At 48.7% G+C, this 21,550-nt stretch overlaps 1 protein-coding gene across 1 annotated transcript in view; it reads left to right on the top strand.

The window, feature by feature from the left end:
* EVPL (envoplakin) overlaps positions 1-21,513 on the top strand; it is a 38,349-nt gene extending 16,836 nt beyond the window's left edge. The window contains exons 10-22 of the mRNA XM_038371079.2: positions 2,735-2,860; positions 4,491-4,637; positions 5,346-5,500; positions 6,964-7,061; positions 8,003-8,184; positions 8,764-8,942; positions 9,906-10,044; positions 11,375-11,568; positions 13,589-13,739; positions 14,594-14,677; positions 14,765-14,875; positions 16,781-16,873; positions 17,710-21,513. Coding sequence (XP_038227007.1) covers positions 2,735-2,860; positions 4,491-4,637; positions 5,346-5,500; positions 6,964-7,061; positions 8,003-8,184; positions 8,764-8,942; positions 9,906-10,044; positions 11,375-11,568; positions 13,589-13,739; positions 14,594-14,677; positions 14,765-14,875; positions 16,781-16,873; positions 17,710-21,162 — 5,112 coding nt within the window. The 3' untranslated portion in view covers positions 21,163-21,513. The remainder of the gene's footprint in view (positions 1-2,734; positions 2,861-4,490; positions 4,638-5,345; positions 5,501-6,963; positions 7,062-8,002; positions 8,185-8,763; positions 8,943-9,905; positions 10,045-11,374; positions 11,569-13,588; positions 13,740-14,593; positions 14,678-14,764; positions 14,876-16,780; positions 16,874-17,709) is intronic.
* Positions 21,514-21,550: the final 37 nt, after the last annotated feature.

Raw genomic sequence — 21,550 nt, 5'->3', positions numbered from 1 at the left:
GGGGCAAGCAGGCTCAGCCCCCATTGGCCCTGGACTCCAGGTCATGCCGTGGGTCTGCTGGACGATGGGAAAGTATATGGAACCCTGGCTTTCATCTGGTCTGGGTCAAAGTTCAACATCCCACTGGAATGCGCTGCTGGGGACACGCAGAGGCGTGAGCCTCTGTGTTACCTCTCTGCCTGAGCAAGAGTGAGATTTTTCTGGAGATCAGCTCCTTGCCATGCCCGCCTGTCTGCCTCACCAGCCAGCTCCTCAAGGCTCTCCCTGCCCAAACCTCGCCTAGTAGGACAGGCACCAGCTTTCAGCTTTCCCCAGGCGTGCTCTACTCCAAGACCCTGCCCTCATTCTGCCCCTTCTCTCACTCCACACAATCAATAATATCACTGTGAAATGTGCGTACCAATGCTGCATGTGGAATTATGACTACTCACTGATATTTTGCTTTAAAGGCTGTGACTAAAAGCTGTTTAAACCAGGCATGTTGCGGGGGGAGGTGGGGTTAGATAAGCTGGTTTTCTCAAGACAAAGGAAAGAGGCCAACACCTCAAACCAGGTGTGGCCAAATTCAATGGGCTATTCAATTTTTTATCAAAGATTGCAGGAGGATTGTACATTGTAAAATAGCAGCTGAAAGCATCACATTGGAACACACCAGGGGACACTTTAATCAAAATGGAATTGCCCCCATCTTCCTGCCCCCGCTCCACACTCTCCTCCAAGGTCCATCCCCGAGCTTGTCCTCTCTCTGCCTCTTCTCACCCCTGTTCCTTTCCCTCCCACTCCAGCGCCTCCTGTCCGCTGCTGAACAGCTGATCGGCGGTGGGTAGGAGGCGCTGGGGGTGGGGGAGGAGCTGATCAGCAAGACCTGCCAAACAGCTGATCAGTAGGTGGCTGGTGTGTGCTGAGCACCCCCTATTTTTCCCCTGGAGGCGCTCCGGTGCCGGAGCACCCCTTGAGTCAGCACCTATGCCTAGCAGGCAATAATCGGGGAATTATCGGGGAATCGGGAATCCAGCCCCCGAGCTCATCAGGGATGTTTCTCTGCAATGCACAGCCCCATCACTGTATGCTCACAGAAGATATTAAGTTTGCTGCTCTTTTAAAGAGTCAGCATAATACAGCTTACTAAGTTAAGCGAGATCAATATACCCTTCCTTTCCAACATAGCACTCAATTAGTTTGTAGTAAATGTAAAACAAATTTATTAAACAGAAGTCCTAGGTCACTTTAAGTGATATCAAGTATAAGGAGCAAAGCTAGAAAAGGAACAGACAATAGGTAAAAATGTGCTTTCTAATGGTTCAGTCTTAGCTTAACAACATCCAGACTTTGCTCAAGGTAGTTTATTTACCAGTCTTCTTTATCCAGTAATAGCTGACTAGCTTTTTAGCCAGGATCCCCACAGAATCCACGGTGCCTCATCTCCTCGGGTGAAGGATAATCCAAAATCTTTATCTGTCCTTATAGCTCAAAGTCTGCCTTTGTTTCAAGACTCAAATTGATCCAGTCTCCTGGGGATGGGGGCAATTCCATTTTGATTAAAGTGTCCCCTGGTGTGTTCCAATGTGATGCTTTCAGCTGCTATTTTACAATGTAAATGTTTTCCTCCTGCAATCTTTGATAAAAAATTGAATAGCCCATTGAATTTGGCCACACCTGGTTTGAGGTGTTGGCCTCTTTCCTTTGTCTTGAGAAAACCAGCTTATCTAACCCCACCTCCCCCCGCAACATGCCTGGTTTAAACAGCTTTTAGTCACAGCCTTTAAAGCAAAATATCAGTGAGTAGTCATAATTCCACATGCAGCATTGGTACGCACATTTCACAGTGATATTATTGATTGTGTGGTGTTAGTTTTTATAGATCCCTCACAAGACATATTTTGTGCAAATATCATTGCAGTGGCATGTCGGGTGTGAATACAGAGGTGCCCACCTGTGCTCCACTAGCCTCTGCTGAAGGATCTGTACCCAGTTTAGGTTTGGCTTCAGAAAGCAGAGGAATCTTCACTGTTGATTTAAGCTTCGTTGATGGAGCCAGGTAGTTAGGATTACAAAGAGGTGGCTGATTAGACAATGCCGAAGGTTGGTAATATGTAGGATTAATATTTCTGTGATTAGGGAGAAGTTGATTAGAGGTAGGGTAGCAATGGAAAAGTCATTCATTTGACTTGTTAATTGGAGTGGCTAGAGGGATTCCATGTGTGTGGTCAGTGCTGAAGCCTGAGCAAAAAGTGGCTTGACTTGGTATGAAATGTTGTTGGGATCTCGAAAAGATCTCGCAGTCGCTCACTATATTAAAAAGTGGCAGTGTAGGCTCTTCATCCCCGTTGCAACGATGGACAAAAACAGTCCAGCACTCAAAGCTCTCAAACTCTCCATTGATGAAGGAAGGGGTGCACGCCCTGATGCCACCTGTAGGGTCACGCCAGAGATTAATGGATTTGCAGGATTAAGCAGGTCTGGGAACTTCATGACATGGCGCCTGGTGCAATGCTATTTATCAGGGTCACTCTGGCTGCTGTAGCAGCCCTCAGCAGATGATGCATGTTCAACAAGGATGACAAGATCAGCAGATCAGGGTTATTTAGCTGTCGTGATTAAGTTAAATGGAGTTATGGGTTAAGCTCAGGCTTGAGGATCGACAGTAGGACTTACTTAATGAGCACGGAGGTGCTGATGCCCAGCCTTCATGGTCTCCCAGCATCTTCTGCTATCCTTTGGCTTGTGTCTTCAGTTCCAGGAGGATGCTGACACTGTGAGCCAGACACTGAAGAAGCTGAACTCGGACCTGGATACAAAATACAGCAAGTTCAGCAAAGACAGTCCCGGGGTGGTGTCTGATTTACTGCACCAGCTGGAGGTGAGGACTCCTGGGGGGCTAATACAGCCGAGCAGCATCTTGTGTCTCACTTGCAGACTGGGCGCTATGACACCTTGCTAGGATTACCGTAAAATGAGGCTCGCCAAGTATAAATTGTGAGCAAAGCCCCCACCCTCCCTCCAAAAAAAAAGGATTGTCACGGGCTGTATATTAGTGAGTTAAATACCTGGGGCAACATTCCGCCCTCAGTCACTCTCATGCAGCCTCTGACCTGCAGCCGTTCGGGTACTGGAGAGCGCCCTGTCTGACCTGGTGGGAAGCAGTCCCTGTGAAGGGGTTGTTACAGTAGGGAGTTTGCAGAGACACTCCCCATAGGAGGAAAGCACTAGAATCCCCATCAGAGGATGAGGAAAAGGGGTGAAGGTGCCTTTAGAAGACTCTGTGCATTGAACAGGAAGGGCCATGGCGAGCTCATTGGGTCACTCTTGTCCAGCTGGCAGTGAGCTATCTGCTATCCTTTCCATTCCCAGTGACACTGCTCAGTCGGATAAGAGGGAGGAAGATGGGCCAGTTTCTGAACAATGGGCTGCTGTGGGGGGATGGGAGAAGCCCTCATACCTAGAGCTGATTTTTTGACACAACTATTTTTTCATCAGAAAATGCCAATTTGTCAAACCCCAAACTTTTTAGGAAAACACCAGTTTAAATGAAATGTTCCTCAGCAAGGTTTCTCAGGTCCAGGCTGGAATTTCAGGTCAAAACCAGACATCGAGCACAACACCTCCTGACTAGCCAATAACCCAGCGGTCAGGGCACTCATCCACATTCAAGTCCGGAACAAAACAGTGCAGGGACTTGAACTTGTGACTCTCACATTCCCAGGAAGTGTCCGGGCCCCCTGGCTATTTATTTTAAGGGTCACTTTCCTAAGGCCTCAGCTTTGTTCCAATGCAGAATAAAAACAAATTTTTAAACCTCAAAAGTTACTGCAAAATGGAATTATTTTCTGGCCAGCCCTATGCATAAACTCCTTGTACATTACAGGGCAAAATATATGTGAGAAGAGAAAGTTTGAAAATCATAGGATGAGAGAGAAGAATGGAGAGAAAAAATGGGAGGGAGAGAGGAGAAAAGGGATAAATTATGAATCATAATATCTTGGGGTGTATAGTGCCTTTCACCCCACACCAGCCAGGGCTCTTTGCAGAGTGTGCACACAGGATTGCTCCTGCTACTGAAATGCAGCCGTTTCTAAGGCTGAATGTGGCAGCCATTCTGCACCCGTTTTCAGAGGAGTAATTTTGTCAGCCGAATCCCCAAAGGGAGACTTCAGGAAGCAGGATATAATTGCCCACGCTGGAATTTGGCCAGGCCACCCCTGTAAGCAGAGAACTGGCCTGAGCTGAAGGAGAGTGGGAAAAAGGGTAGAGGAGAAAAACAAAGAAGGGAGGAAAAAAGAGAAATGGGTTTGGTGAATAGGTGGAAGCTCTTGTCATGCTTCTGAATCTGTTCTGGTACAGCTCTCTCCCCACAGGCTTTCTGCTCTGAGAATGAATAATCCCAAAGTACCCACCACCTCTAGGTCCCAAACATGCCATACTGTCTCTACGCTGAATTATTCACCCAAGTGCCAGCCTGGTAGGAATCTCTGCCTCTTCTCTTTATTTAGAATGAGGAGAAGACTGTGAAACAAGCCGGAGAAAGCATTGCTGACCTGAAGAGGAAGAGCCTGGAGATCAGCCCTCTGAAACTGCGCAGAACCTGCCCCTCCCAACCACTTGCCCTGGACACCCTCTCTGACTGGGCCTCTGGGGACGTAAGGGAACGTTCTTACCCTTTGGAGAGGAGTAGTATTGGATTCCTCTTTGGGATGTATTCCCAGGGTTGTCTGCTTTTGAATTTCCAATGTGCCCCTCACTGTGGCACTAGGAACCATTCCCCTTAGTTTGTCTTCATTGGAGAAAATGGCTAGTAGTTTAAAACCAAACATACCCATTGTCCCAGGGAAATCAAAGCATTTGAGAAATGCCTATTGAGAACACTGGCAACTTTTGTCTTCCTTGTGCCATGGGTTGGCTTCATTTGCTGCTCCCCTTCTTCGCTCCGGAGCTGATGATCCTTTTTTGAATGTAGAGATCCTATTCAGAGGATCATGAGCCAGCTGCTAACCTGAAACATCCTCCTACCTGGTGGGAAACAGAAGCCCACCTGCTGAAGCATTTCCAGTGAGGAATGCCTACCTCAGTGCCCAGGTGTCTGCTCTGCCATGGACGGTGTGTATATGTTGATTTATGTCTTCACACCAACTAACCACACTGGTCTCCCAGGGGATAACATGGGACAGCTGAGTTTCCTAGATGAGACAGAAGCATCTTGAGGACAGTCAGACCACAAATCCTGATGAATGCAAAAAGTTTGGTCTCGTTAGGAGACTTCGGAAAGCCTCCTCTGTTATCCGGGAGCCCTGAAAATGCAGATTGGGAGTCAGAGCTAGGGAATCGAATCCTTTCTCTGTTCTTTCCAGGTGCAGCTCAGCCGAGGTGAGAAGTACACTCTGAAAGACAACAGGGACCCGGAGAACTGGGTGGTGCAGAGCAGCACTGGGGTGACAAAGACAGCTCCTGCTGCTTGCTTCTTCATACCTCCTCCAGACCCAGAGGCCACTGGCAGAGTTAACAAGTGAGTATGCAATGGAGTGTGAACCAGAGAGGAGATTGAAGCTCCTAGCTCCAGTCTTTTTTTCATTTAGGAGTTACGTTTACTGTAGGTCACCTACTTTTTCTCCCTACCAGAGCAGGATTGTTCCCTATTCTACATTATTCTAGTGCTTTGTCCAGTTCTAAATGCCGCCAAGAATGGGGTTTCTACCACTTCCCTTGAGGGAGATATTCCACAGTCCTCACTGTCAAGAAGTTTTCATGACATTCAGCCTAAATTTCTCTGTCTTACATCTTGTCTCAACACACAAGCTGCACCAGTTTGACTAAATCTGTTTAGAATCTGATTTAGTTAAATCCTCACTGCTCCCTTGTGTGGACATTTCTAAATCAGTTTAAGAGTGCCTTATATTGATTAAGTTTAAGTTAATTCCTTACCTATTTAAACTAAGCCAATATGAAGCTAAATCAACACTCTTAAGCCATCTTAAGAGTGTTCACGTAAGGGGACTGCACTGATTTAACTAACTCAGTTTCTAAACAGATTTCATTAAATCAGTGCAACCTGTGAGTTTAGACAATACCCAAAGCCCATTTTCAAAAGAGATTTAGGCACTTTTGAAAATGGTACCCCCAGCCTTTATTTCATTTCTCCCAATTACCTACCACTAGAACCACCTTAAATAATTCCTGTTCCTCCTTGGTGCTTGTGAATTTCATGTTCTGTAAAAAAAATGTTTGATTTTAAAATTTTGCAACATACTGCCTTGCATTGTGTATCTTGATAACACCACACAATGACTTCCCCCCAGTGCCCTGTAAGATGTATTTCCCCTGCAAAGCCAGCTCTAGCAATTTGTTTTACTGATGCCTTCAGGGACATTTCCTACCCTTCCTATGCCTCAGACCTGTAAACCAGTCACTCGTTTGTATTCTTTCCAGTGTGTTTCACAGCTTTTACTTCCCCTGCATAGGGATATGCAGGAGAATAGGTAGCATGGTCCTCGGACGAGGCTTGCAGTGTAGTCATCGCGGTACTGAAGAATACCCGTTTGAGGCCATCTACGCAAAACTAGGGATGACTGTTTTCAAGCACTGTGTTTAGTAACAGGAATTAGTTTGGTGCCTTCAAAAGTCCCTGCAAATTTCTCTTTGCAAAAGTCACATTTCAACAATCCCTGGTTTTTGCTCTCATTCCCAGTTCTCCCCTGAAGTCAAACTGTTCTTACAAATTAGAGTTGTGCCATTTCCAGATGTCATAGGAGTAACAGTGTCAGCACTGGGAGCAGTTAGACTTCCAGTTAAACCTGCTCAAAGGTAATTAAGTGATGCCTTCCCTGGAACAGGAAACTGCACTGTGCTCAGGTGAGGTCTGTCTCTGGTTTAGGAACTCCCAGACAGGTGAGTAAGCAGGTTTTATGCAGGCTAGTTTCTATTCCTGTTCACTCCTGTGCTGGGAGTGATGCTCCCTTCTTTCACTTGTAGGCTGGAAGGTGAATTGAACACAGTGAAGCAGAAGAGGGCGACAGTTCAGAACGCCCTGAAAAGCAGCCAGAAGGAGCCAGTTAAGCCCAGCCAGCAGGGTATGTCAGGTTATTAACTGCTCTCTAGCTTAACATAAAAAGCTACCCCGCAAAGTGAGATCACTGGTCTCATTTTGTTTGACTTTACTGAAACTTGCCAAGTCTACAAAAGCTAGTAATCACTGAATGCTGTAGGCTCAGCTTTTAAACTTGGGTGTCTCAGCAGGATGACTACCTGTGGGCACTCGTGGGCATGCCGAATCACAAGCACGCATTGGCATGTGGATGTAGTTGGTCTAGTGCTTAGAGGAGAGAACTGGATATTGGGATCTCTGACTTCTAGCCCTGGCCCTGCCACAGAATCTCTGGGTGACCCCTGGCAAGTCACTTTGCCTCTGTGCTGCTGTTTGAAAATCTCTTGAGACCTTGCCACACAAGGGAGACGTGCGGCGTATCTGCCGAGTGTTTTGAGATCCTTGGGTGAAAGGTGCTGCAGAAGCGCTGAGTCCACATTTGAAAATTGGCTTCCCCGGCTCTTTTCCATCAGCAAACTCTGTTCGCTGACTGACGGATAAGGAGGCTGCAGAGGGACAACTCATGCAGCAAAAAAACAAACAAGGTCAACAACTCTCTTACCCAGACAAGTTACTTTGCTGGCCATGGAGCAGCCCTTTGTGGATCTGAGCCATCAGCCCCCTGCAGCGCTGAGATAGCTGCATGTAGGAGGTACTGCAAGGTGCAATGGAAAGATCTGACCCAGACTCACAGTCCCAGTCCCAGAATCTGTGTCCAAACCCACATGATGGATTAAATACACCACACCTCACTCCAGCATAATCCATTTGAAGCAGATGTGTACGGGTGGTGTCTCAATGAAAGGGTAGCTGAGGGCCAAGCGGCCGGGCCTGTATATCAGAGATCTAGGGAGAAAGGTTAAGATGACCCAGAGTGTGATGGCAGATGGGACAGTGCACTGACTCGATATCAATTTGTCATTCCAGCGCCAATCGGAAGTCCCACCCTAGCCCAGGATGACCCCCAAGCTGACCAGCTCCTCTCTAAACTGAATAAGATTGGCGGGGACTTGGTCGAAGTGGAGAAGGAGATTTTTAGCCGGGTGAGGTCCCCGGTAAGCCACAGTGCCCCGACAGAGGATCTCCACAAAAGGATCCAGGACCAGGAGGTGAGGGCTGAGGAGCACAGAGAATGGGTTGATTGTGGTAGCTGGCTCCAATAGTTGGAGCAGAATTGAACTGACAGAAACCATGTTAGCCCCGCCGCTCCAAAGAGAAAAGGAGAGAGCTTGCTGCTGCAGAGACCTCTGCTGGCTTCAGCACTCAGAAAGAGGTCTGCTGGAGGTTGTTACAGTGCAGGTCTGACTCGGGGGGGAAATACGGGCACTTTCACTGCTGAACCAGTGATGTTCCCTGTACTTTAGGAATGGCCCTTATGGGAAGTGACCTGAGAAGACAAATGCGTTCTCGGCATAAACCCTGCGGTTCTCTCCCTCCTTTGGGCTTCGATCTGGTTCGGTGTCTGTTCAGTGCTGATTATGTCTTCTGCTGCAGGTCTGTGTCTGGCCCTGGGTGGACTCGAACTGTTGGGTTTCTCTCCTTTCTGGCTTTGCTCCGCTCTGTGCCATGGATACGTGGTCCCAGCCTGGCTCAGCCAAGGCCTCCCAGCAGATCCCGCTATATCGCATTGGCTTAACACTCAGCTTCTGTGTGTTCAGTGACTCTGGGAATTTCTGTTGCTGTGTTAGGGAATAACAAAGAGACTTCAGGGCATTGGGGCAGAGAAGGAAGCTGTGCAGAAGGAGTGTGAGGCCTTCCTGTCCAAGAAATCCACCGGCATTGCCGCCTCTCAGCTCCCCGTGACTCTGAACAACGTCAAGAACAAGTATAATGACGTCAAGAAGCTGTCCAATCTATATGGTGACAAGTAAGTGGAGACCGTAACCCTAGATTGGTAGGAGCAGAGCTATATGAAACTGCTCAGCAAGGTCTTACAAAGTTCTGCTCACGAATCTTTTGTGTTTTGTCCTGAGCAATTTAGGCGGAACCTCAGATTTCACTCTTCTGTATGAATACATAAATAAATGGTCTTTTTAAAAAAAAAAATCAAAGCCATGGGAAATGTTGCACTTTGAATTTGAAATCTTTTTTTTTTTTTAAACTCAGATGGCCTCATTTTCACTGGAAAAGAGGCCTATTTCCAGGTGGAAAATTCACAAAATATGTTCAAATAAATTTGTTAGTCTCTAAGGTGCCACAAGTACTCCTTTTCTTTTTGCGAATACAGACTAACACGGCTGCTACTCTGAAACAAAATATGATGAAATTTTCTGCACAATGGGGCCATTTTTGAGTTTCTAATAAAATACAATCCTCCCCCTCCCCCCGCCATTTTTATTGTTGTTTTATCTGTATTCTTAGAAGCCCCAAATGAGATGAAGACCACATTGCGCTGAGCGCTCTACAGTGCCCTGGTAACAATCAGGATACAGATTTCTGGCAAACCAGGATTACCATCCAGTTTGAATATGTGCAGGGGTTTAGATGATGTTTCCATTTCATAAAAATGCAGCAAGGTGAATCAACTGCTGTAGTTTGAAATTTCTCCTAGACCAACCCAATGGGCAGGTGGACACATCTGTCGACCTCTCCTAGGGCTCGTTATCCTGTTCTTCTGTCTGTAAGGCTGCTCTCAGGAGCCAAGCGGGGCTGGGTTTCAAAGACAGGGTGTGTTTGCAAGGCCAACTTCTTAATAGTCTGCATTGTGGAATGAGAGCAAGTCGCCTGCAGTTAGTCAGGAGCCTGACTCCAGGGCAGACTCTGAGAAGCGAGGGAAGCAATGTGTGTCCTTTGTAGCTAGTCACATGCCACCATCTCTCTGCCTCCTCAGAGCCAAGGCTTCCCTGAACCTGGAGAACCAGATAGAGATCACGGATGAGATCATCAGCAGCTTTGAGTCCAAGCTGGCTCAGGACAGCACCATCCCAGCCTCTCCCAAAGCCCTGCAGGATCGTGCCAGTGAGCTGCAGGTGAGGGAGCCTTTGCCTTCTTGACAGCAATGAGAAGGATACGGGCACAGTAAGAGATGGAGTCAGGTAACCTGGGCTCCATTTATCCCATTGTTAGTGTGCATAAGAGACTTGGATGGCCACACCAAACAGTAGGCCACTGACTCATTTGTCTAGACCAGCATTGCTGAACCTTTTCAGGCTGGTTTCAGAGTAGCAGCCGTGTGAGTCTGTATCCGCAAAAAGAAAAGGAGGACTTGAGGCACCTTGTGGCTACAGCTCACTTCATCGGCTCACAAAAGCTTATGCTCAAATAAATTTGTTAGTCTCTAAGGTGCCACAAGTCCTCCTGTTCTTTTCAGGCTGCTGACCCCTTATTTGAAGTCAAAAATGTTCACAACCTCCTGGTGTTTCTATAGTTGTAAGATCAAAAAATGGATCAAGGCTAGCAGCGCTAGGGCTGCGGGTGTGTGTGTTTGGGGAAGCTGGCAGTGGCAGAGAATACTGATGTTGAAGGGTCAGGGCACGCGGGGAGTGAGATTCTTTGCTTTAGGTTGTAGTAACATTTTCAATACCTCACGACCCTCTTGATGGCCTTTCGGGACCTCCCCCCGCCACACACACCCCAGGGAGCACAACCCACCACCCGAGAAACACTGCTGTAAATGAGCTTCCATAGTGTCTGCAGACTAAATCACTTTTGCCAGTTCAGAAGCTGCTGTTTATTGGTAGGTGGATAATAGGATACATCTGTCACAGTCGCTGAGCAGCAGCCGTAAGAACCGACTCCCACCCCAGAGATCTAAAACACCTGCCTGTGTTCCTCACCGAACGCTCCCCTCGTCGATCTGCCCCAGCACCCCACAATCAGCTACCCTTCTGTGCACCCCTTCTCCATCTACCCGTATCCCAGCCACAGTCTCTCTGCCCTACAGTTAACTCCCCCTTTACCCACCGTGACTCTCTTTTTTCAATGCCTCTCTCTGGACCCCACCCATGCCAGCCCCTTTCTCTCTTTCCCCATCTCTCCATCTGATTCCCCAAGTCTTCCCCCAACATCGTCCCTCACACGTCTCTGCATCAAATAGCCACCCTTGTGCTCAGCAACGTTTGCATTCTACCAAGCCCCCCCATGAACCTGCAGTGGATTTTTTCTGTATCAATTTCCCCGTCGCTACTGATGATAAAGATGTTGGGGTGGAAAGAGAAGCTCCTTTCATTCTCTTCTGCCCCACTGAGCCAGTGACTCCCCCTCTGGGACACCGACAGCCTTACAGGGCCAGGGCCAGGTGTTGGGGAGGCAGCGTGAATGGACCCACTGACACTCATCCAGCATCTTCTTCCTTCCCAGAGGCTGAAGCGGGATCAGGTCGCCCGGCAGGACTGCCTGCTGAAGCTGAACCGCAGCCTCAAGGACACTGAGCACAGCTGCAGCGCTGTGCAGAACAACTTCAAGGAGTTCTGCCCGGACCTCCCCCGGCAGAAGCGAGAGGTCCAGCTCCTCAACGACCGCTACCACGCTGTGGCCAACCAGCTGGATCACCGGTGAGCAGCACAGCCTCTGTTACGTGGGATTGGGGTGGGGGCTGGGATTTGGGCAGGCCAGCCAGAAGAGAATTGGGTCCTTCTCCGAAATCCAAATTTACCTGACTCACTTGAATTGAAGGGCCAGGTTTCGGATTTGGGACCCTCTGGGGAGATCTTCTGGCCTCCTCTTTGTCCCAGGACCCCAGACCAGTTCCCCCAGGCCAGTGTAGCAGGGGATCCAGCGTGCCCAGCTGTGGCATGCTGTGCAGCAATCTTGTGTACAGTGTAGGCTTTGCCTCTGTGGTGTGACGACTCGGGAGAGCGCGGTTTGCTCATGCCCTCCCCTCTCCCAGTTGCCACTTGCCCCTATAGATGTGCAGGCAGTTGCAGAGTTCAACCAGCAGGAAGGGCAATCTGCCTTCTGACTTTAAAACTTCCTCTGTCCGTAACCACATTCAGTCTGTCGTGTACTCCTTGTACACGGGTAGGTTGCAGGGCTGCTACTAACAGGTCAAGCTCCTTTCCCAGATATGGACTGGTTACAGAACTTCCCTTATATAGAGCAGGGGTGGCCAAACTGTGGCTCGCAGCCACATGCGGCTGTTTTACCATTAAAATGCAGCTTGCAAGGCCCCTCCATTCTCCACCTACCAGACTAGTGGGGGAGAGAGCGAGCTCGGGACCTCTGCCTTGCAGTGGGGTAGGAGCTTCTGTCCAGTGAGGAGGAGGGGCTTGGGGCTCAGAGCTCAGTCCTGCGGGGTGCACCTGCCAGGGCTCAGGCCTGCAACAGGAGTGGGGCTGAAGCCCCGAGTTCCAGCTCCTGGCAGGTGTGTTCTGGCTCTCAAACTTCTGAAGATTGTCATGTGGGGCTTGGAGGGCCAGTAAGTTTGGCCACCCCAATATAAAGAGAGATGCACAGATGTGTTCTCTATAAGAACATTAAGTGCACGGCCAGCTACACCTTGTATATGCTCAGGTGAGGTATGCAATTTCATTAGCCATCCGGTCCCAGGATATTAGAGAGACAGGTGGTGAGGTAACATCTGTTATTGGACCAAATTCTGTTGGTGAGAGAGACAAGCTTTCTAGCAACACAGATTAGGGCTGGGAAAGATACTCCCAGCATCACAGTAAAATGCAAGGTGGAACAGATATTTTAGTTAGCATAAGTAGTTAGCACATATTGTAAAAAGAAAAGGAGTAGTTGTGGCACCTTAGAGACTAACAAATTCATTAGAGCATAAGCTTTCGTGAGCTACAGCTCACTTCATCGGATGCATTTGAGCTGTAGCTCACGAAAGCTTATGCTCTAATAAATTTGTTAGTCTCTAAGGTGCCACAAGTACTCCTTTTCTTTTTGCGAATACAGACTAACACGGCTGCTACTCTGAAACACATATTGTAAGGGACCATTCCAGGTAGAGTGGCCCGTTAACACCTCTGCAGTCAGAAGACAAAAAGAGGGGGTTAGTGAATCAGAGATTGTTGTAATAAATCATAAATCCAGTGTCTCCGTTTGGCCATGATTGTTAGTGTCTAGCAGAGTAATGAATTTAACCTCCCAGGCTCATCTTTTGAAAGTGAAACCAGACAATCACTATGCTCCTGGATGAACTCAAACAGGAAAATGATAAAAGACAAGATCCTGTCACCTGTGGGTGAACACCTTTCGCAAAGTGATCTCTCTTTATCTGTCCTCATTCTCAAAGGAAACCTGCACAACACTTACAATATGTGCTAAACAATCAGTTCCCCCTTGCATTTTGCAGTGAGGCTGGGCATACCTTTCCCAGCCCTGAAGAAGAGCTTTGTGTGTCTCTCTCCCCAGTAAAATGTATTTCCTCCACCAGCTTGTCTCTGAGGTAAGATATGTTACACATGTTTCCACCTAGGGTTGAACATGATAATACAGTTTAGCATTCATTACACACTCTACTAGAGAGAGCTGTGCTGCCAGCCAAGCCTTCCTGCTTACTGGTCTACTAACCACCTCTTTAATTACCCTGGTTTCCTCCGCCCTGGTCCCCCACCTACCCAGGGAGAAGACTCTCCAGAACACCAACCTCACCTACCAGCAGTTCCAAAACTCCAACGAGAACATGATGTTCTGGATGAACAACCTGCCCAAGCACCGGATCAACACCACGGATGGGCCGAGCCAGATCAATTACAAGCTGCAGGCACAGAAGGTGAGCCTCCTGCCAGACCTCAGGACACACACAGACGTGGGGAGGGGAAAGATGTGTCCCTGGTTTCACCTGGAACCTACGTAGAGTGGTAACTGCCGCTCTGCTTCTCTTTCCGTGCTTCACCTGCAGCAGTGAAGTGACTAGCGCAGAAAAGGCAGGACCTTGTGTGATGCAGAGGGCAGCTTGCAACAAGAGGAGAGCAGGATAGGGAATACGGGGCGGGGGCAGATCCTGCATCTACAAGCATGCTGCTGCATGGCCTTCAAAGCCCAGGTGGCCCTCGCGAAGCATCTCCTGCCAGCTGCCCTCTCCCATTCATACCAGGAATTGGCTGCTAATCTCTATAGCTGCCAACATCCTCGATTGACCCAGTGCTATGCTGGGGAGAGAGGTGGCCTCTCAAATGAGACCCTCTGAGCAAACACCAAGAACCAGTAGGCGGTAGCCCCTCCATGAAGTACCTGAGCTCTATCAGCCAAGGGGAAAAGATACCAGGTGGCTCCAGGATTCTGATCTCTTATCCAGGCACAAGAAGCCAGAGCTCAGTCACCTCCATTATTTGACATTACTACCCCCATCCCCATAGCTTAGAGCCCTACAGAGTCCATTGCTGAGAGATGGGTCAGCTTGTGCCATTAACCAGACAGAAATGCCAGACTGTAGCTGTGTCATACTCTCTTTACCAAGATCATTTCCCCATGCCCTCCATGGCATCTTTGTTCCCTTCTGATGGGAATCCCTGGAGAAGCAGCTTCACTTTCCCTCCCTGACTGCCTTCTGTTTGATAGTGTCCTGTCCTTACTGAGAGTCTTGTTGAGATGCAAGTACTCAGGTCCTGTCTCCTTCTCCCACAGAGGCTGGTGGAGGAAATCCAGGGCAAGGAGTCTGAGAAGAACGCAGTGGTCAAACTATCCCAGACTGTGCAATCTGCTCTCAACGTACGTTTGGGTTTTGCCATGTGGCTCTGCCATCTAGTCTTGCCCAGCAGAGACCCAATCTGACCTCTTTGTCTCCACTTGTAATAGGACTATGAGCTTCAGGCAGGCAAATACTGCTTTTCTCTGGACCCCACCCTGAGCGCTTCCACTGCCAAAAGACTGCGTGTCACCCCACTGCAAGAGAGCATCCAGGCCCAGGTGAGACCTTGAGACAAAGGCCTGGAGCCATACTGAGGCCTGGTGTTAGAGGTGCAGATTCATTGACCTCCATGTGGTTTCACCTGCTTACACCTTGTTTGAAATCAACCTCCAGTTTCTCTTCTTTCCTTGGGGAGGTATTGATTGTTCCTCCAATTTCCCTCCCTCCTCTCTCACTGCAGCCAGTGATAGGGTTGCCAGGTGTCTGGTTTTCTACTGGAACACCCTGTCTGCTGGAGCTCCGCGCAGCTCCTGGAAGCAGCAGCATGTCTTCCCTCCGGCTCCTATGTGGGCAGCCAGGGGACTCTGCATGCTGCTCCCGCCCCAAGCGCTGGTTCCACAGCTTCCATTGGCCGGGAACCGCAGCCAATGGGAGCTGTGGGGGCAACACATGCAGACGGGGCAGTGCCACCTGGCCACACCTCCACATAGGAGTCGGAGGGGGGACATGCCGCTCCTTCCAGGAGCTGGAAGTGCCACCCGGAGCTTGCACCCCTGACTCCAACCGATGCCTCAACTCCCTGGTTCCCACTTTGTCCCAGCCCGAAGCACCCTCCTGCATCCCAAACCTCTCATCCCCAGTTCCACCCCATGCTCCAACCCCCTAGCCCAGCCCTGATCTCCCTCCCATACTCCAAACCCCTCATTTCTGGCCCCACCCTGGAGTCCAGACTCTGAGCTAGAGCCCTCACCCCATCCCATACCCCAACCCCCTGAGCCAGCCTGGTGAAAATGAGCAAGTGAGTGAGGGTGAGAAGAGTGAGCGATGGAGGAAGGGGGAATGGAGTGAGTGGAGGGTGGGGCCTCAGAGGAGGGGCAGGGCAGGGGGCGGGGCAAGGGTGTTTGGTATTGTGCGAGTAGAAAGTTGGCAACCCTACTGTGATTGTCCTATTCCTGAAGCATAAGCTGTGCTGCTGGTGTGTCCAAGTCTAATAGCACTGGACAAAGCAGTATATGAAATATCAGAATAGAGATAATTACTTTGCCTGGATATTGCTGATGGTGTCTTCCTTACCATGCGGTCAATGAAGATACCTGTTAAAAGGACAGGTGTGTTGGGTTGCATGGGCCATTTGCTGCTGCTAGAATAGCTGATGCTCTCCTGCGAACACTTTTTTTTCCCTGGCTTGCACCAGTACAGTGTTGCTGTAGTCTTCACTTCCAAGACGTCAACAAGAACTACAAATCAGAACTATTTAGCCCTCTTCCTAGGGCTCGGCAAATGATTTGGCAATTGAATCCAAACCAAATTCATGTAGATGGTTCTGGTTCCACACAGAAAAATCACAATCTCCTCTTCTGAGTGGGCTCAGAGCAGCTCCTCAGACCATCCTCCCAGCCCTAGAGCAGCCTCTGGCATGAATGAAAAATAACCGTTCACTTTTTGGCATTCTGAATATTGCTGCTGAGGGCTGCATTTGTCTTCCAGTTCCAAGCTTTTGGCTTGAGCGTGTCCAGGCTGCTATATATGGGTTCAGCTGGTGCTTGTGGGTTAATAGGCCTGGCACCTGCCAAGAACGTTACTTGGGCCTGCTGTGACCAGTAAGTGTTACTACTTTGTAGCTGGCCATATGTGAGTGTATCATGTAGGACTTAGTCTGTGAGACAGAGTCAGGACTCCCGTGTTCTATTCCCAGTTCTGCCACTGACTTGCTGCATGACCCGAGACTAGTCTCTTAACCACCCCAAGCCTCAGTTTCAGCTATAAAATCAGGGGTGATGATAACATCACAGAGGTATCATATAGCTCAGTTAAAGGTTGTAAAGTTCTTTGAGAGCCTCACGTTACAACTACTGCACAGAGGATGTGTAGGACGGGAGGGTGGAGAGGCGGTAGGAATACAGTATGTCTAATAAGCCAGATCACAGGTGACTTCCCAAATCATTCTTGCTGTTTCTGTTTAGGAGAATGATGTGACAAAACTCTACACAGAGACAGCAGCAGAAAACAAGCAGCAGCTCAGCCGGCTGGAGTTTGCCAAGAAGGTGGTAGAGAAGGTATCTGCAAACTGTTTTAACCTTTTTTCTAGCAAACATGCCCTACCTGCAAGGTGGGAAAGAAGTTATTTATCAGTGTGATACAGCAGAATTGTTCAGGGTCCTGCCTCAAGCTGTGATTTCAGTAGATTTCAAAGTCAACAGGGTTTGGATGTGGATGGAAATCTCTCGAGGGGGGGACCCATTGTGCTAGAGGCAGTAGTCCTGTTGAACCAGTAGATGGCACTGTTCCCGCTGAGTCAGCAGGGAACTCTGCCTCAGCATGGCACGTGGGGCATCGCACTGCTGACCAAAGACACCATCTTTCCAGTGAGCCATAAACCGAGGTCCTGCCCATGTGTGGCCACTGAGTGTATTAACAAATGTTTGTTTTCAATGGGAAAAAAGGGATCCAGATTAAGATTATTAACTAGTGTTCACAGGTCTGTCTAACCAATGCTTAGATACTAAGAATTTCAGAGAGAGAACCACCAAACATCCTGTATCCCAGCATGGTAGGAATTTAGCATTTCCTCTTGCTGGACAACCCTAAAGAGACAAATACCCTAAAGATCATACTAGTTTATAACTCCAATATTGCTCAATTCACTTCAGACAACATTACCCCAACCACATCCATTTTTGCTTATTGTGTTTAATCAAAGGTTAAGTGATTCTTGTCCGTTAGAAAGTACCTAGAGTTCTATACCAGTTTTGTCTGCTATCACCTACTCCCGTTCTCCAACTGGCCAGCATTATAAGACTTTAGGATTCAGGGAAAGGGCCACCGATGCCATGCTCTAAGAGTGACATTAACTCCTTATCTTTCTAATTAACTTCTTGCTTTCTCCTTGCAGAAGGAAGTAAAAGAGGAGATGCAGGCAGAACACGAGCAAATGCAACGATCAGAAAATCTGGCTCAATCAACAAGAGAATCAAAGGCACTGAAACTGCAGCTGGAGGAGGAAAGAAGCAAAGTGGCCAAGGTTCAGCAGGACCTGGAAGAACACAGAAATAGGCTTCTGCTGCTGAAGACTCAAAAGCCCATTGAAAGAGTGGAAGAAAAGGAGGTGGTCGAATACTACAGAGACCCGAAACTGGAGAGCAACTTGGCTAAGATGGCGCATCAGATTAAGGATGAGAGCAGAAAAAGGGACAGCCTGCAGGCGGATATTGAAATGAAGAACAAGAAGCTCATCCAGATGGAGAAAGAGAGGAAGGTGATTGAGGCCCAGCTGCTTACCAAAGAGGTCACTAAAATTGAGAGGGATCCAAACCTGGATAACCAAGCGGCTAGCCTCTGTGCAGAAATCAAGCATCTCAAAGAACAGAGCTCCACTGCTTCCTCTGAACTTGAACAGCTCAGGAAAGAGCTGTACGTTCTGGAGCAGAAGCAGCCCAACATCCGAGAGAAAGTGGTAGTGAAAGAGTTGATCAAGCTGGAAAAGGATCCGGAGATGCTAAAGGCCATCAGGACGTTGCAGATGGAAATTGACAAAGAAATCTACAACAGGAAATCTGTGGAGGTCACGATAATCAAACTGAACGGTAGGATTGAGGAGCTGGAAAGGCTGATTGAAGCAACAGAACCCAAAATCATTGTCAAGGAGGTGAAGAAGGTGGAAAAGGATCCAGAACTGCTGAAAGAGTCTTCCAAGCTTAGAACTCTCATTGAAGAAGAGAGGAACAAGAACCTGATGTTAACAGGAGAGCTGGCAGAGCTGCAAAGCAAATACATTATTGCAGAGAGGCAAAAACCTAAGGTAGAGATTAAAGAAAGAGTCAATGAGATTTTTGTGGTAAATCCAGAGACAGAGAAGGAAATCACTCGCCTGAAGAAGGAACTCCAAGAAGTTACTAGTAAAAGGACAAAGGTTGACAAGGAGGTGGAAGAGGCCTTGTCTGAGCTGAACATCCTCCGGTCTCAGAAACAGACTGTGGAGTATAAGGAGGTGATCCAGGAAGTGGTGAAACTTGAGAAGAACCCAGAGATTCTTAGAGAAATTGACAGGCTGAAGGAACAGCTCAATGAGTTGGTGAACACAAATGGCAGGTCCCAGGAGCAGCTCATCCGGCTGCAGGGTGAAAGGGATGAATGGAAAAGGGAAAGGTCCAAGGTTGAAACCAAGCTGGTCAACAAGGAAGTTGTCCGATACGAGAATGACCCACTCTTGGAAAAAGAAGCTGATCGCCTACGTCAAGAGGTGCGCAATGTGTCTCAGAAAAGGAGAGCAGCTGAGGAAACTGTCTATGACCTGCAGAACAAGTACATACTGCTGGAGAGGAGGAAGCCCGAAGAAAAGGTGGTGGTCCATGAGGTGATTCTCACCCAAAAGGATCCAAAGCTCAGGGATGAGCACAACAAGTTGAGCCGGAGTTTGGACGAGGAAGCGAGCAACAGGCGTCGTGTAGAACGTGAGGTACAGCATCTTCGGTCTGTGGTGGAAGAGAAAGAGAAGCTGCTTAACTTCCAGGAAGATCAAAACAAGAGGCTTGCGTTAGAAAAGGAACTGCGTCAAATAACCATGAGAATAAAGGAAATAGAGGAAAGCCCCGCACCGGTGCAAGAGAAGATCATCATGGAAGAAGTGGTCAAGTTAGAGAAAGATCCGGTGCTTGAGCAGGCTGCTAATGGATTGCGTCTGGAGCTGGACAATGAAAAGATGCAGGTTCTGAACCTGCAGAGGGAGTGCAAAAACCTGCAGGTGCAGACTGACATTCTGCAGAAAACAAAATCGCAGGAGAAGACTATCTACAAGGAGGTTATCAGAGTGGAGAAAGACAGAGTGCTAGAGAATGAACGTGCACGGATTTGGGAGCTGCTGAGCAGAGAGAGAACTGCACGGCAAAATGCAGAAGAGGACATACGACGACTCAAGGAGAAAATAGAGAGAGCTGAAGGCATGAAAAGGACCTGGTCCCGTGAGGAAGCTGATCTCCAGAAAGCACGAAACCTGGCAATTCAAGAGAGAGCCAACCTGGAGAGTGAGCTCAGAGATCTGGAAAGGCAGAAGCAGCAGAAAGTCCTCATCCTCCAAGAGGAGTCCAAGCTCCTCAGCCAAAAGACAGAGAATGACAGGCAAAAAAAGATGCAGCGTGAGCAAGAACTTTCCCTCCTGGAGGCAGCTATCCTAAGGGAGAAGGACCAGATCTACGAAAAAGAAAGGTCCATCCGGGAACTCCAGTCTGGGGTCAACCGTGAAGAAATGAGCCACGAGACCCAGATGAGAGAGACTAATCTCTCCACTAAAATCTCCATTGTGGACCCTGAGACAGGGAAGGATATGTCTCCTTATGAGGCCTACAAAAGAGGAACCATAGACAGAAACCAATACATCCAGCTGCAAGAATTAGAGTGCGACTGGGAGGAAATCACTACTTTGGGCCCCAACGGGGATGTTTCTGTCCTCCTCGACAGGAAGAGTGGGAAACAATACTCCATCGAGGATGCCCTGAGGTTTAGGAAGATTACGAAAGAGGAGTACCAGTTGTACAGGGATGGCAAGATCCCAATCTCGGAGTTTGCTCTGCTGGTAGCAGGGGAAGCCAAGCCTCCCTCCTCTATGTCCATTGGCTCCATCATCTCCAAGTCTCCACTTCCATCTCCGACAATGCAGCAGAAGACCCAAAGCTTCTTTCCTCTGAATTTGCAGAAAAGCTTCTGCGATGACGCCTTTCCCATTGCCGGAGTGTTCGACACTGCCACCGACACCAAGTGCAACATAAGGACTGCTGTCATCAAGAAGATGGTGGATCCCATGACCGCTCAAAAGCTGCTGGAGGCCCAGGCTGCAACTGGGGGCATCATAGACCTCATCACGTGGGATCGGTATTCTGTCCACAAAGCAATAGACAGAGGGCTGATAGACAACACCTATATGCAGAGGCTGCTGAACGCCCAGAAAGCTTTCACAGGTGTAGAGGACCCGGTGACCAGGAGGAGGCTGTCTGTCGGGGAGGCAGTTCAGAAAGGATGGATGACCAAGGACAGTGCCTTCCCCTACCTACAGGTCCAACACCTGACCGGGGGGCTCATTGATCCCAAGAAAACCGGTCGCATCCCAGTGTCAGAAGCTGTCCAGACAGGCATGATTAGTGATGACCTGGCTAAGATGCTCCAGGATGAGCCCAACTACGAGAAGGATCTTGTTGACCCAGTCACCAAGGAAAAGATGAATTACAAAGAAGCCATGACTCGTTGCCGGAAAGATCCTCTGAGCGGCCTGCTGCTGCTCCCAGCCGCCTCCGAGGGATTTCAGTTTCATCGCCCCGAGCACCATTCTCCCATGCTGTCACGATTCAGGCACTAAGACAAGCTCCATGTTCTCTCCAATTCCACAATGATCTTAAGCCACTGCGGTACTCACAGATGAACAGACTGCCTAACGTTTCTGGCTGTGTACTAGTCTAGTGAGCTAATCTTGCTACCCCATAACTGGGGCAACAGAGGAAGACAAGGCATTCATTGGGGTGAAAGGGTTCTAGCACCGTCTGTGCCCAGTTTGGACAGTAATGGGGGTTTTGTTTCAACAAATGTGCTTGTGGTAGTTTAAACTGTGTGACTTCCTGTCACCTTGAAGTGGGGGGAGGGAGTCAAGGGGCTAATGTGCTCCCAAGTTTGTTCATTCTTATGCACGCAATAAAACTAGAAGGTGTCTCTCCACTGTTGCATTATCTTTGAAAATGGAGGATGTCATC

The sequence above is a fragment of the Dermochelys coriacea genome, chromosome 14 (genome assembly GCF_009764565.3).
Source record: "Dermochelys coriacea isolate rDerCor1 chromosome 14, rDerCor1.pri.v4, whole genome shotgun sequence".
Taxonomy (NCBI): domain Eukaryota; kingdom Metazoa; phylum Chordata; order Testudines; family Dermochelyidae; genus Dermochelys; species Dermochelys coriacea.
Note: the sequence above shows the minus strand (reverse complement) of the source record. Positions and strands in the feature narration are given on the sequence as shown.